The 14,944-nt window shown below is 45.8% G+C and overlaps 2 protein-coding genes across 6 annotated transcripts in view; both read right to left on the bottom strand.

Moving 5' to 3' along the window:
- Positions 1-14,944, bottom strand: part of TMOD1 (tropomodulin 1) — an 81,945-nt gene that overhangs the window by 39,185 nt on the left and 27,816 nt on the right. For all 5 annotated transcript variants that reach the window (XM_067039754.1, XM_067039752.1, XM_059073269.2 and 2 more), the window contains exon 3: positions 1,410-1,566. In XM_067039754.1, the coding sequence (XP_066895855.1) occupies positions 1,410-1,566 (157 nt within the window). The remainder of the gene's footprint in view (positions 1-1,409; positions 1,567-14,944) is intronic.
- Positions 1-14,944, bottom strand: part of NCBP1 (nuclear cap binding protein subunit 1) — a 133,802-nt gene that overhangs the window by 107,318 nt on the left and 11,540 nt on the right. The gene's annotated exons all lie outside the window — the stretch shown is intronic.

The raw sequence follows: 14,944 nt of genomic DNA, 5'->3' as shown, positions 1-14,944 counted from the left end.
ATGCATATATTTAATTTAAACTCATTCATTCATTCAACACCTCTCTCTTGAGCCCTACTGTACACTAGGCCCTGTGCTGGGTGCTGGGGGAACTGTGTAAGCAAAAGCAGCTGAGTCCCTGCCTCATGGAGCTTACAGGTCAGTGTAAATAAAGACATAATGATAAGATAAGAATTGCTCTGAAGAACACACACAGGCTCCCGAGATGGAGAATAACCAAGGGGGAGTTGAAGGGATGGAATGTCCTAAACAGTGTAGACAGGAAAGGCTTTCCTGAAAGAGGAGACAGTACAGTTGAGACTGAAAGTGTAATAATAGCTAATATTGACATAGCATTCATGATGCGCCAGGTGCTGTTTTAAGTGCTTTATATAGATCTTAACTCAATCTTCATAACTCCCTCAGAAGGCTGGTAATATTCATCAACTCCATTTTACGGACGAGGAAATGGAGGCACATCAGGTTTTAAAATGTACTCGAGGGAATTCCCTGGCGGTCCAGTGGTAAAGACTCTGCACTTCCACTCCAGGGGGCACAGGTTCGATCCCTGGTTGGGGACTAAGATCCTGTAAGCCATGTGGCATGGCCAAAAAAACAAATGTACTTGAGTTCACACAGCCTAGTAAGGGGTAGTGCCAAGGCTGTAGCCAAAGTAGACCCAACTCCAGGCTATGTTTCTAACCATTACGCCTCTTACAGAGGAGAGAAGCCAGCCCTGAAGCCAGCTTGGAGGCAGACAGAGGACCAGCATTCCATGCAGAGGGCATATGTGCAAAGGTCCTGAGGTAGGAAAGAGCTTGGAGTGTTTGGGGAAGCGGGGCAGTGAGCAAGGGTGAGCATGGTACCAGAGGACAGGAGGATGATTTGGAGTGTAGGGGAAGTTCTGGAAGGGTTGGGATAGTTGGAGTGCCTCTCTGTTCTCCAGAGCCTTCTAGATGGCTTGCCTTAGGCTGGGGCAGAGTCTTAGAGGGACAGAAGAAGGAAGGGAAGCTGCAGCTGTCAGAGAGAGGAACTTTGGGGAAAAAGAAGGGATAATTAGGGTAGAGACAGGTTATCTCTTGTTCCTGGTTTGGAGGGGACAGGCCTTGTTTGGGCCTCATGTCCTGATACCATTTTAATAGTTCCTTCTTTCACTTTTGACAGTATCGGGTTTGTATGAAAAATAATCAGGACACCCTAGTTAAAGGGGACTTAGGGGAAAGTGTTACGGGTCTGGTTTACCCCAAAACTTCACTAAATCTTCACTCCCATGTGCCGATGCTTTTGGAGTTGGGTTTGTGACTTTGGGCCAGGCAGGGATGAGGGCAAGGAGGCCCAGTCACATCTGGCGCAACACGGGGCCTGGCATACAGCTGGCATTCAATGATCATGGGGAATGACGTACTCAAAAGTTCAACATTGTTCAGTACCTCGCTTCTCCCCTGTGTAGGGGACCAGATCTTCTCGGTCCTTAAACTCCTTTGCTTGCTTTTCCAAGTGATCCAAGAGCTCCTCCCTTTTAAAGGGGCCCGTGGGCGCCTTGGTGGTCTGATCCTTCTGCCTCAGGCCCGCAGGCAGCAGTGCATTCTACAGTGGCAGTTGCGGGGCAGGTGCACAGAGAGAGAGAGAGAGAGAGAAAGAGAGAGAGCAGTCAGCTGCTGAAGACTTGCATTCCTCCAGAAACTCATCAAACTGAAAAACGGGGAGCTCAATCTAAGTTGCTCGTTTACATGTAAGGAAACTAACCACATGGGAGGGGCAGAGGCTTGCCCAAGGTCACTGGAAGACAGGGGCAGACCTAGGCTAGGACTCAGGTCTCTTAACCATACCTGTTTCCCAGCCTCTAACATTTTTTTTAAAGGCAAGAGGGTGAGGGGTCAGCTGACCAGGGGCTGAGCACAGCGGAGGGCTCCGAGAGCATCTGCTGAGGGAGAAATAGGATCAAGTTGGTGTTTGGATGCATGAGGGTATTTACGGCCATTGTGTAGAGAGTGGTTGGGGAGAGAAGCAGCCCGGGGGGTTTGAGTTAGGGCCCTGGATGCAGAATCAGGCAGGAAGAGGCAGACCCAAAAAACAAGCAGAGAAAGCTGGGCAGGACTGCAAGAAGGGCCAGGCATGCTGTCAGGCTGCAGCCCTGGTTGGCCCTACCAGCTGCTTTCTACCCTCCTGAATGTCGAGCTCATGCATGCTGGCTGTTAAATATTTTGAACGTTGCCCGTGGAGATGGGTCTCTCAAGAAAGATAGCATCAACCAATCACCGTGTTCTCTTCTTCAAACATGGGCAGGCTTCTAGGTGTGGGCTCACTATTAAAGCAGATTCCTAATCAGGGTGGATTTGAATCAGAAGGGCTTCATTTTAACTCAGTATCGTAGAGATCCAAAGAAGTTTACGGTTGCCAGGATGCTTAGAGATCATCCAGTGTACACATGCTCCCTTCAAGAGGAAACTGAGGCCCAGAGCAAAGAAAGATTTGCCCAAATCTAGAACCCAAACCAGGGTCCTTCTTCAGATTTGGGGGAAGAGGGCAATCTTCTAGTTAGATCATTGCTCTCTCCCCACTCCCTTTCATTCGGGGAGGTCAGGAGAATATTGGGAAGGCTGATGTGAGCAGGATCTCACCTCACTTCTTGCTGCACCCCCAAAATGGCTAAATTGGAGAGCCGTTCCGTCTCCAATCTTTGTACCAGCAAAATGCATATCTTCACCCACTCACTCACATTTCAAATCATTCCCTAAAAGCCCCCTCTGAGAGGGGAATGCTATCAGCTATATGAAGAGAGCTCTGTGCCTGGCACATAGAAGGACAAAGCTTGGGAGGGAAATACTACTGTTTGACTGCAGTATGATTTGTTTTTTGTTCTTTTTACAGGATCATTTACCACTGTGCTGTTCCACTAAGAGTGGTGGGTGCAAGATCAGGAGACTGGAGTGTGAACCCAACTCTGGGAGAGCTGAGTTGAGTAGGGCCCAGCACACTGATCAGTACCCACACAGGGGCTCAGAGAGTGGGGCTGGTGTATGTGCAAATGGATTTAGGCCACAAGTCAGGAGGGACATTTGGGAGTTGGAGCACATTTTGAGAGGATGGCCAACAGGTAGAAAATCAAGCCTTGACTGATCTGTGGATGAGTGTCAAGAACACACGTGGTGCCACAGATACCCTAGTTTTCCTTAAGCAGCAGTCCTCAGACACTGTCCACCGTGATATGAAGGATGGCTTATGGTCCACAGATGAGCCACATTTCCACGGGTATGTCCCAGGTGAGAGAGGATTTCCTGTGGCTACTAGTGTGTGTCCATTCAGTGAAAGTACATCTCCTGTAGCCCAGTTGAGTGAGGGCACAGCCTAAATGTCGGCAAATGTCCGCCTGTGATTACCCATAATAAGTATTCAAATTCTTTGTGACACGCCAGCGTGTCACAGGCTTAAGCCCTGACTTGGAGTAATGATGTCTCCAGCAACATGATCTTGGGCAAATCTCACCGTTTCTCTGTTTCTCTGGGTGTAAAATGTGAATAATAATAGTCACTCTCTCAGAATTGTTGAGAAAAGTAAGTTAGATAGTGCAGAAGAGTGCTTAGCACAGTGCCTGATACAGTGAGCACACAAATTATCATTGACTATTGTTGCTGTTCTAAAATCAGATAAAATACCTTATACCAGGAGGTTGGTTACCCAAATATGTAAGTTGGACAGGGGATGTGTTATCCCAATATATCTTAAAATTCAAAAAAGGAACACATACAAATGTAAAATGAATTAAGCATGGAAAGTAAGTGTTTTCCCAATGATCCCCACAGGTAAGACCTGAGAGATTTTTGTCACCATAAAGGATTTTGATGGCGGTGAGGTGCTGGCGCACATTCTGACTTCTGAAAGGCTCAATATTGTGATGGGAGAAACCCATGAGGTTGTAACTGAGGGGAAAAGGGTTTGCAAACTCACATCTCGTTTTGAATACATCTGATAGAGGCCACTGATTCAAAGTAGGGTTTTTCACATTTTTTTCTTTTTCTTTTTTTGTATCTACATGAGATAATGGATGTTCACTAAACTGGTAATCATTTCATGATGTATGTAAGTCAAGTCTTTATGCTGTACACCTTAAACTTCCACCGTGCTGTATGCCAATTATATCTCAATAAAACTGGGGTGGGGGAAAAGTAGGGTTTTCAACGTCAGCACGAGAGGTATTGGGGGCTGGATGATTCCTTGTCATGCGGCTTGTTCTATGCACTCCTGGCTGGTTAGCAGCATCTCTCTCCTCTGTCTAACGGATGCTGGTAGCACCACCCCCCTTCTAAGTTGTGACAGCCAAAATGTCTCCAAATATCGCCAGATATCCCCGGTAGGGGAGCAAAATCGCCCCTGATTGAGAACCATTTCAGTGTTAAAACTGAAGCCCATATCATTCTAGTAGGGGAGTGAAGATGTTTTTAATGTATTTTTAAAATATTACTTAGATGGCATGTTAAAATATTGTTTCATTTATCTTCATTGAAAGCAGTTGACTTTTAAAAAACAAAAACGCGAAAGGCCTTTTCTAACAATTCTTAGCTTATTGCGTTTTTAAAGTAAATACTGAGAGTTTCAGCCTCATTAGTTTATTTTCATTCCATCATATGGTGCGTTTAGTGAACTACAATGTGATTTTCAATTAAAACCAGACAGTTGTATATTTTTTAAACTCATGATTATTTATCATTTTAACTTATTTTCAAAAACAGCATATGAACTCACATGATATACAAGAATTAACTCAAAATAAATCAAAGACCTAAATGTAAGAGCTAAAACTATAAAACTTTTGGAAGAAAACATAGGCATAAATCTCTGTGACCTGGATTAAGCAATGGTTTTAGATATGATACTAAAACAATAAGCAACAAAAGAAAAAAATAAATAAATTGGACTTCAGCAAAATTGAAAATGTTTGTGCTTCAAAGGAAACTGTGAAGTAAAAAGACAACCCACAGTTTGGGAGAAAGTTTTTGCAAATCATATATCTGAGAAGGATCGAGTATGCAGAATACTTAAAGATCTCCTAAACTCAAAATATAAGACAAATAACAGAATATAAAAATGGGCAATGGATCTGAATAGACATTTCTCCAAAGAAGATATAAAAATGGCCAGTAAGCACATGAAAAGCTGCTCAACATCATTAACCATCAAGGAAACACAAATCAAACCCAGGGTGAGATACTACTTCACACCCATTAGGATGACTATAATAAAAAAGACGAGTAAAAACAAGTGTTGGTGAGAATGTGGAGACACTGAAACACTCATACACTGCTGATGAGAATGTAAAATGGTGCAGCCCCTTTGGAAAACAGGCTGGCAGTTTCTCAAAAGATTAAAAGAGTTATCATATGAGACAGCAATTCCACTCCTAGGTATATACCCAAGAGAAATAAAAGAATATGTTCACACAAAAACTTATACATGAATGTTCATAGTCATAATAGCCCAAATGTGGAAACAACTCAAATGTCTATCAAGTGACAAATGGATAAATAAAGTGTGGTATATCCATACAACAGAATACTATTTGACAACAAAAAGAAATGAAGTACTGGTGTGTGCTACATCATAGATGAAACCTTGAAAACATCATGCTAAGTGAAAGAAGCCAGTCACAAAGGACTACACAGTGTCTCATTCCATTTATATGATATGTCCAGAGGACAGTCAGATCTGTAGAGACAGAAAGTAGATTAATGGTTGCCTAGAGCTGAGGAGGAAGGTGAGAAATGCGGAGTGACAGCTAATGGGAACAGGTTTCTTTTTGAGGTGATGAAAATGTTCTAAAATTGACTATGGTGATTGTCATATAACTCTGTGAATATACTAAGAAACATTGAATTATATACTTTAAATGGGTGAATTTTATGAATTTTATATCTCAAAAATGGCATTATTAAAAATGGACTATGGGGCTTCCCTGGTGGCGCGGTGGTTGGGAGTCTGCCTGCCAATGCAGGGGACACGGGTTCAAGCCCTGATCCAGGAGGATCCCACATGCCACGGAGCAACTGAGCCCATGTGCCACAACTACTGAGCCTGTGCTCTAGAGCCTGCGAGCCACAACTACTGAGCCCACATGCTGCAACTGCTGAGGCCCGTGCACCTAGAGCCCGTGCTCTGCAACAAGAGAGGACACCACAATGAGAAGCCGGCGCACCACAATGAAGAGTGGCCCCTGCTCGCCGCAACTAGAGAAAGCCCGCGAGCAGCAATGAAGACCCAATGCAGCCAAAAATAAAGAAATTAAAAGTAAATAAATTTTAAAAAAGGACTATGTTATTGAGGGGAAAATTTTAAAAATGGCCAATGCAACAAATTAAATGCCCATGGAATGCTGAGAACACAGGCTCTTCGTGTGTCAGTAGCCAAAAATGATGCTGAGATTGGGCAGGCTAGAGCTGGCCAGATTTAATATGGTGTCTTGTTTTACAGAGTAAGGTGCCATATTATGTAAATTTGTCATGGAGCAGTTAAATGCATAAGAAAATGCTGCCTTGGATGACTACTAGAACCTAAAACTGACCCTCAGGACACAGCCTACCCAATTGGTGAGGAAAGAGTTCCCAGGACCATTTTGTTGTCACCTTCGACCAGGAGAGTATTTGTTGAACATGTATGTGTAGAAATGTATCTTTCATTCCTTCATTTCTTATTCGTTCAACAAACATCCATGGAGTGACTATTATGTGTCCAGGCAGTGTGCTAAGACCAGGACCCCACCAAGGGCTCTCTAATTTGGAATAACTGAGGAGACAGAAGGTAAATGGGGGAAGCAGAGTAAAACGAGAGAAAAGTCTCAATTATAGCACGTGTGGAAAACAATGTATTGCTTTAGTTTTTAAGGTTAATCTGGTCCTAAAGTGGGGTCCACTTTACTGAAGAGCAAAGAATAGTCAATAACTAGCCTCTACATTCCTGTAAAGGTTGTATACGTCCATGATGGCTGCTGGTAATTGGAACCATCTAAACTTTAAGGCACTTAAGTCTCATTCTCCTAATCTTAATGCCTGCACAGGGTAAATTTGCTGGGCACATGCTTTCTTTATATTTAGTTCAAAGCATCAGTCTGCTCCTCCAAGACAGATATCGCTTCTGCATGAGGGGAATCTGTATTTACACACACACATCACATGTACATCTTCACTCCAAAGACCGGTGGGTTACGGGTGAGATTTGCTTTAGGAGACAGCTTTGGTACAATATATATGACTTGGAGCATGCCTTCAGGTCCTTACTTACCATTGGAAATTTACTTGTGTGAGGAGGGCAGTGACTAATACCTGGGCGATCTCCTTATTATCGCCTGACAGGAAAGTTAGTGTTAGTTTTAAGGAGGAAAAATTTCTAGACACTCTCTGACCTTAGCCTAAATATAAAATTATAGTTGTTATATGCTTGGGAGTGGGGAGGACTGTGGCACACTGGAGCTTTCAATGCCTCCACACTACTCTGCTCCAGCTAATTATTGCCATGTAAGAACATGGGTGGTGTTTTTAGATCTGCTCAACTTTATGTGAAAGCTCTTGATTTTTAAATATTGACACATGATCCAAATATTTTTTTCTTTTCTTTTTTTTTTTTTTTTTCTGTACGTGGGCCTCTCACTGTTGTGGCCTCTCCCGTTGCAGAGCACAGGCTCCGGACGCGCAGGCTCAGCGGCCATGGCTCACGGGCCCAGCCGCTCCACGGCATGTGGGATCCTCCCGGACCGGGGCACAAACCCGTGTCCCCTGCATCGGCAGGCGGACTCTCAACCACTGCGCCATCAGGGAAGCCCAATCCACATATTTTAAGAACAATGTTCAGACCAAATAAAACACAGATGCAGGCCAGTCTCAGTCCATGGGCTGCCACTTTGCTACCTCTGATCTGAGGTTCCTATCAGACTAAAATTCCAGGTAGAGCAAGTCAAGATATTCATTCATTTATTCCACACATGATTATTGAATGCCTTGCTCCTTTCAGGCTCTGGGCCAGAGGAAGAAAGAGGTGTATACATGGGTTTTTAATTTAGAGGTTTTTAAAAAAAATTAAAAACGAATCAAAAGTTTAATATGTTCTTGGAAATAATCACAGAGGGAAAAACTAGGCAATCTCTTCCTGTAGTTCCCCACTTGTGGTTTTTTAAATGGTGACTTCCTTTTAATGTTGTAAAATTAAAACTCAGATGTGCAGCCTGACAGGTTAACATCTTAGTCTAATTTTCTCACCCAAGCTCTGAAGTCCAGCTGCCCACAGGACAATGGAAACTGACAAATCCTCAACTGCGTTGTTAGGAGCTCTAACACCCTGCAAACAGGTGAAGTAAAGGCCAAATATTAAGCATCTGCACAATTATCATTATAATTATCTAATTATAGATAGCTGGGGCTATGAGAGACTCCATTATGGCTAGAACAACTGTGGGCTGGGTTAGAAGTGCACACACAAGCAACACATACACACACATACACATACACATACACATACACATACAATGTATTAAAAGGATCACAGACTCCTGGCAGCTCAGAGCTGCAAAGCCCTGAGACAACCTCTGGGCCAATTCTTTCATTTTCAGTTGGGGAAACTGAGGCAAGGGAAACTGAAGTCACTTGCCCAAAGTCACACAGCTTGTTAGCCACACAGCCAGGAAGCCTGAGCTGATATATAGGTGACACTGCACATAATCAGCTTCTCAAGGATCAGTGTGACTGTCTTCAGACTGGTGGCTTAGCATATATACAATGTCCTTTAACCTGGTTCTTCACAGTGACAAAAAACAAGGAATTTTATCACTTTCCCCCATAAATCAGCTATGTCTAAGAACAAGGGAATGTACAATGTGTCCCCCACCTTGGGCTGGGCTCCAGGAGTCCTGGGTTTCTGTTCTGTGACTGAACCATACAGAGCCCCCTAGAAGAGGGTGGACCGCGCTCTTTATCGGGTATTGGCAGCGAGGGTCGGGGAGGGCGTGGGCCTTGCCTGAGGTCACACGTGGACCGAGAGCCCAGGCTCCTGAATCCCAAGCCCCAGAAAGCTTTCCATCTCAGCCGGCTGCCTTCCTCTAAGAACGGATCCTGGGAACCAGATGTGGCCCCGTGTGAGAACCAGGTTCCCTCTCCGGAGTGCGCCTCTTTATCACACTGGTCTCCGTTCACAGGTGGAGAAACTAAGGCACGGAGACATGGAGTTACTGTCATGGGTAAGAGTGAAACCCAGGCGGTAGATTTCTCAGAATTCCCACTGAGAAATTTCGGAGGTAAATTTCTCTCTCCCTCCTGCTTCAAACGACCTCAGCCTGCCCCAGACTCCCGCCCTTTCCCCCGTCCACCACAGCAGCAGCCTGAACATTGAACAGGCCAGTCAGCCATCCAGTTACCTTTTACAAGGCATTTGACCCCAATGCTTTTTTTCAAGTGGCCTTGAGGGCTTTTATTTTCCAATTATCTGCCAGGTCTGATTCCCCTGTGTAAAGCGTGGCCCTCCATTGCCTCGGGGCCCGTCAGGAGACGGAGCGCCCAGCCTCTGCCCCGTTCACCAGCAGCTTCCAGATCCCACTAGAGGTCACTCAGTGGGGCTTCGGCAGAGCTTTCTTGTCACGCATGGCAGAACCTAGCCTGAGAGCACAGCACTCGTGCTTCGGTCACAGACGGGACAAGTGGGTCCAGACCTCTAATAAACCCCCTCTCTCCATACACTCCCCACCCATCCACCCGCCCAACGCACTCTGGACCTCCTCCTCTCTTCTTGTTCTCTCCAGAAAGAGCCAGGCCTTTCGCTCAGCCACCATGACCCTGCTGCAGCACTGGTGAAGCCCAGGAGCTAGCACATCCCCCGGACAGCTTTATAGGGCATTTCGTGCTGACATCCAAAGGCACCCTTGTAGCCCAAGCCCAGTAGTTGTTTGTGGTGGAACCTATGGCTCACAACAGCACACTTTGTGTCTCTCTGCTGTTCATGGCACAAGGTGAGGCCAAACATTCCCTTCCTGGCGTTCTCCTAATCCTCCTTTTCTGCCTCATGTACAAGGAAAATGTTCCACATTCCCTGCTGTGCGCGGCACCCTGAGACAACGGAATGAGTGATCGCGCTCCACGGGGGCCCAAGAGAGGGAGACACACCCAAGTGTGAGCAGCTTACTCTACCCGGGCTTCCTGGAGGCGGGGGCTCCTGAGCTGAGTGAGTCCCAGGGCACTAGGCAGGACAGCCGGGGTAAGAGAAGAGAGGAGAGGGATGTTACAGGGGGATAGCACCGCGGAGACAGAGGCTTGGCAGGATGAGGGGGTGTGGCTCGCCAGGGGAAGGAGTCTGAGGCTGCAGGGTTTGGAAACGACTCCATCAGATGGGAACCGGCCTAGTTCAAGCTGTGCTGTCTCTTGCTGGGACCATCAGAGTAGCCTAAGGCTGGCCTCCCTGCCCCGGGCCTCTCCATCTGCACTCCCTTCCCCTTCTATCAGCCAGACGGACCGCACCAACTGGCGCATCTGACCGGGTCACTCGCCAACACACTCACAAATGCTCAGCACCTCTACTAACCCACAGAATCATGACTAAATTCATCAGCCAGACACGGAAGGCTTTTCGTTATTTGACCTCAACCTACTCCAGCGTCCCGATCTTCTCATCTTCAAGTATTCCATGTTCCAGACACTCCAGGCTGCTCCGCATTCCGCAGCCGTGCCCCACACCCTCACCCTGCCAGGGCATTGCTCAGGCTGTGCTTTCTGCCTGGAATTCCACCCCTCCTCCCCTCCCTGCGTTCACCCTTCAAAGCCCCTCCCTTGGGCACTCTGTCCAGCCTTTGCTGTGCTCCTCGCACTGATCTGGTGATTCTCTTTCCAAGCACTCTGAGGCATCTTCCCAATTCTTATATAATGTTCCTTCTAATTTGTCTTGGAGCACATTTATGCCGTATCCCTCTCCCCAAGGAGACTGAATGCCCCTCAAAGGCCAGCTGGGATGTATCCTAGTTGTCCCTGAATCTCCAGCACCAAGCACATAGCACTAATGTGTTCTGAATTGTCCTGAATCACACAGCACTGTGTGATTCAGCAGGGAAAAGATGGTATTTCTTGGACACCCTTCAAGTCAGCATCACACCTGCTGCCCTGAGCTGTTTGCTGGGCACCCAGCTGCTGCCCCAAGCAGGTCTGGGGAAGGGGATGCCTTATGAAGGGTGCTAGAGTGCGGGTGCCCACCATGGAACCAGAGTTTACTGATAGAGATTTTGGAAAATGCCAAGCTAGAGAGTAAGACCTTTGTAATGTTTCCCTTGGGGGTCTGGATTTAAATTCCTATCAACTCCTCTCATTCCTCCTCAGAACTTTTGGCAGAGCAGAACATCAGGCCATCAGACTGGCAAATCCATAGTGACAGACTTCAAATTGTCACCAATATCATATCTCCCCTTCTCCAGTAATGAAAGCACTCCACCCTTAGCTGAGCACATGGCCGCTTAGATTAAGAACTACTTTTTCCAGGCTCCCTTGCAGCTAGGTTGGGTCATGGTATGAGAAGTGTCCAGTGGCAACTTCCAGTAACTTTCCTTAAAAGGTACTTGAAAAATGGCTTTTCTCCTTTCCTCCAACCCCTACCCCTTTTCTTCTATTCTAATGCCTGGAATGCAGCTATCCTGGCCACCACCTTGGATCATGAGGATGGGGGCTACACCTTAGTGATGGCAAGGACGTGAGCTGAATGGAACCTGGGACTCTGGGACATTTGGGGAGCTAAGCTCCCTACCTGCCCTAGACTGCCCACCTCTGGACTTTTATGAGATGAATAAACTACTGCTTACATCATGTTATTTGGAATCTCTATTACTTACAGCTAAACTGCATTCTAACTGACAGCCTGGGTTCTCATCCCAGGGCTTTGAGGCCACAAACAGGGCACTAGTGCTCTCTGACTTCGAATTCCCTTTCTGTAAAATGGTCAAGATCTCCTTTAGCTTGAAACCTCAGAATAAAGCCTTGAACTCTATATTAAAAACAGATTATGACAATCAGTTTTACCACAATAGGGCATAATTGCTCACTTTCATTCAACTGAACAGACACTGCATTATGGGGAGACTCTGTCAGGACAGCTGCATCTGGTTGTGCAAGTTGGGCACTGGCAAAACTCCAAGGGCATTATATGTTGTCTGGTTTCTGTGAACAGTGGTTGCTGGAGTTGTGCAGTGCAAAACTTGCACAACTGTACCTGGCTTCCCTATACCTGTGGTGCTACAGTGTGGCTCTTAATTGCAAGAACCCTAGATTCTAGTGGGAAAATCATATATTCAGGTTCAACAAACATTTATTAAACAGCTATTATGTGCCACACACTGGGCTAGGTACTTTTCATCTATCTATCTATCTAAAAATCTGTCATGTGAACAGAGTCAGAATTGGAAACAGGGAGACCTATAGCCTCATCAAATGCCAAAACTTGGTTTTGTCTGTACATTTGAATGAGCTGCCAACATTTTCAAATAGGAAACTTGCATATAAAAATTCAGATTTCCAGGCTCTCCTTTAAAAAATTTTTGTAAATAAATTATTTTATTTATTTATTTTTGGCTACACTGGGTCTTTGTTGCTGTGCACGGGCTTCCTCTAGTTGCGGTGAGCGGGGGCTATTCTTCGCTGTGGTGTACGGGTTTCTCATTGCGGTGGCTTCTCTTGTTGCAGAGCACAGGCTCTAGGCTCACAGGCTTCAGTAGTTGTGGCACGAGGCTCAGTAGTTGTGGCTCACGGGCTCTAGAGCGCAGGCTCAATAGTTGTGGCACACGGGCTTAGTTGCTCCGTGGCACGTGGGATCTTCCGGGGCCAGGGCTCGAACCCAAGTCCCCTGAGTGGAAGGTGGATTCTCAACCACTCTGCCACCAGGGAAGCCCTCTAGCCTCTCTTGAAAAACTAAATGACGTGGCAATATTGGGCAACAATTGGCGGAGTGGAACAGCAAGTGCCCTTTAGTCAAACACAAACTCTCCCATTTGCCTCAGTCCCCACCACTCCCTCCTGTCTCTGACACAGACGCCAAGAAACAGTTAACATTTATCACTGGCTCTGTTGTTGCTTTTCTTCTTGGAAGGTAAAGTGGTAAGTGAAAACTTTCTTATGTCCACATCTCTTTCAAGAGTGGAAAAGTAAAAGATGACGCAAGATGGCCACGTGCCTCACGAAAATTGGCCCATCTTCCTCCCTTAGTTATATTACCTACCTGATGTTGTGGGTGCTGGTTTGCTGCCTCTCAGGTAGAAGGTGTGGCAGTGGAAGAGATGGGGAAGAAACTGGGGGGCGGGTGGGAAGACAGGGTTAAAACTTTATGGTAATTTTGTTTTTTTTCTTTTTAAGGGTGATCTGAATCAAGTAAGTCAACATTTTTACATTTGTTAAGTTTGGATAGTGGAAACATGGGTGTATTCTGTACTCTATTATATATTTAACATATTTCCTATTAAAAATGTCAAAGTCAAAAAGGAAACTGCTCAGTGTCTTTAGTAGGGCAGGTGCTGTGCTGGGGGCTTGTGGGGGGAGGGTCAGGAAGGCTTCCCAAGGGAGGGGTGGGGAGGTTGGGCCTCGAGAAATGGGAGGATTCTGACTTGAGAATGAAGGGCTCCAGATCCAAGAGGTCCCCCAGCAGCAGAGGCAGGGAGCAGAGGATGGCAGGGCGGGGAGGAGGGCATTCTGGGGAGGCTGGAGGCCAGTCTTGGGAAAGGGAGTGGGGTGGAGAGGTGGTAACGGGGCCAGAAGACAGATGGTGAGATGGGGACACACTGACACCTGGCCTCGCTTGCCCTCACCCCACCAGGCCCATCCTTGGCTCTGTGCACTGCCGGCAGTGTTTCTAAAGATGTGTGCCTATTTTTAGAGCAGAGATTTATTTCTTTCCATTTCAACTGTTTACTTCTGTCCTGGGCTTATGAATCTGCTGGTTTGTGCTACAAGGGAGAACCACAGCCCTGTGGACCAAACGTGGCTGCTTCCTGAACAGCCAAGAGCATCCTCTGGTTCATAGGATACCATTTGGGCCATGAATATGGAGGATTTTATGATTTTGTGGAGTCTGGTGGGAAGCCATGAAGTGTGACAGGAAGTCCCAGGATTTTGTCCTGGTGCTGTGGCTTACTTGCTGTGTGACCTTGAACAAGTCCCTTCCCTTCTCTGGGTTTCAGGGGGTTTTTGTTGTTGTTGTTGTATTGATTTTTCATCACTAAAGTGGGGATAGTATTGCTTACCTCAAAGGGTTGGTATGAGGATTTGATGAAATACATATAGCACTGAGTGAATGACATGTGTGTAGGAGGGACTCCGTAAATCAGGGATTATTTATCTGATCCATGTTTGTATATACAGGGATAAGGGTGGGGCTTAGATCATGTCTAAGTGTTTCTCTAACTCTGAGATTCTAGAGTCCTAGGTTTTCTCCTCCATCATTTCTCCCTGCAGTTCATGGTCCCCTGGTCTCAGAACTTTTGACACATTTTGGGCTGAGGGAGACAGGTCTACCTGAATTCAGTCTATCACCTACTAGCTATGAGATTCTGGGCATCCATTTCCTTTTCTTAAAATGATTTCAACCCCAACCTGTGAGGACCAGTCTCATAGGATCCTCGTGGAGATTTTTTGAGATGATGCCCATAAAACAGCATAGTACCTGGCATGTAAGACGACCTCAACAGAGAAATAACTGTAGTTTTTAAATTATTATTATTATTATTTCAGGCCTTGCAGGGGGCTGTTGTTTTCCATTGTTGTTTCTATAGTTGTAATGTGTCACAGACTCCCAATAGCAGATTTCAAAATCAACTTGTAAGACCCAATTTCTTTGTAAGTTTGGGGTTATCTCTACCATCTTCTCTTGTGTAAATATTTTGACCCTTTTACTGAGACACTAAAAAATATTACTCCTTTTCCTCAAAGCCTCATTAACAAGTAACATTTATAGTGAAATTCTTTGTGCT

The sequence above is a fragment of the Kogia breviceps genome, chromosome 8 (assembly GCF_026419965.1).
Source record: "Kogia breviceps isolate mKogBre1 chromosome 8, mKogBre1 haplotype 1, whole genome shotgun sequence".
Classification (NCBI taxonomy): domain Eukaryota; kingdom Metazoa; phylum Chordata; class Mammalia; order Artiodactyla; family Physeteridae; genus Kogia; species Kogia breviceps.
This window is presented reverse-complemented; position numbering and strand designations above follow the sequence as displayed.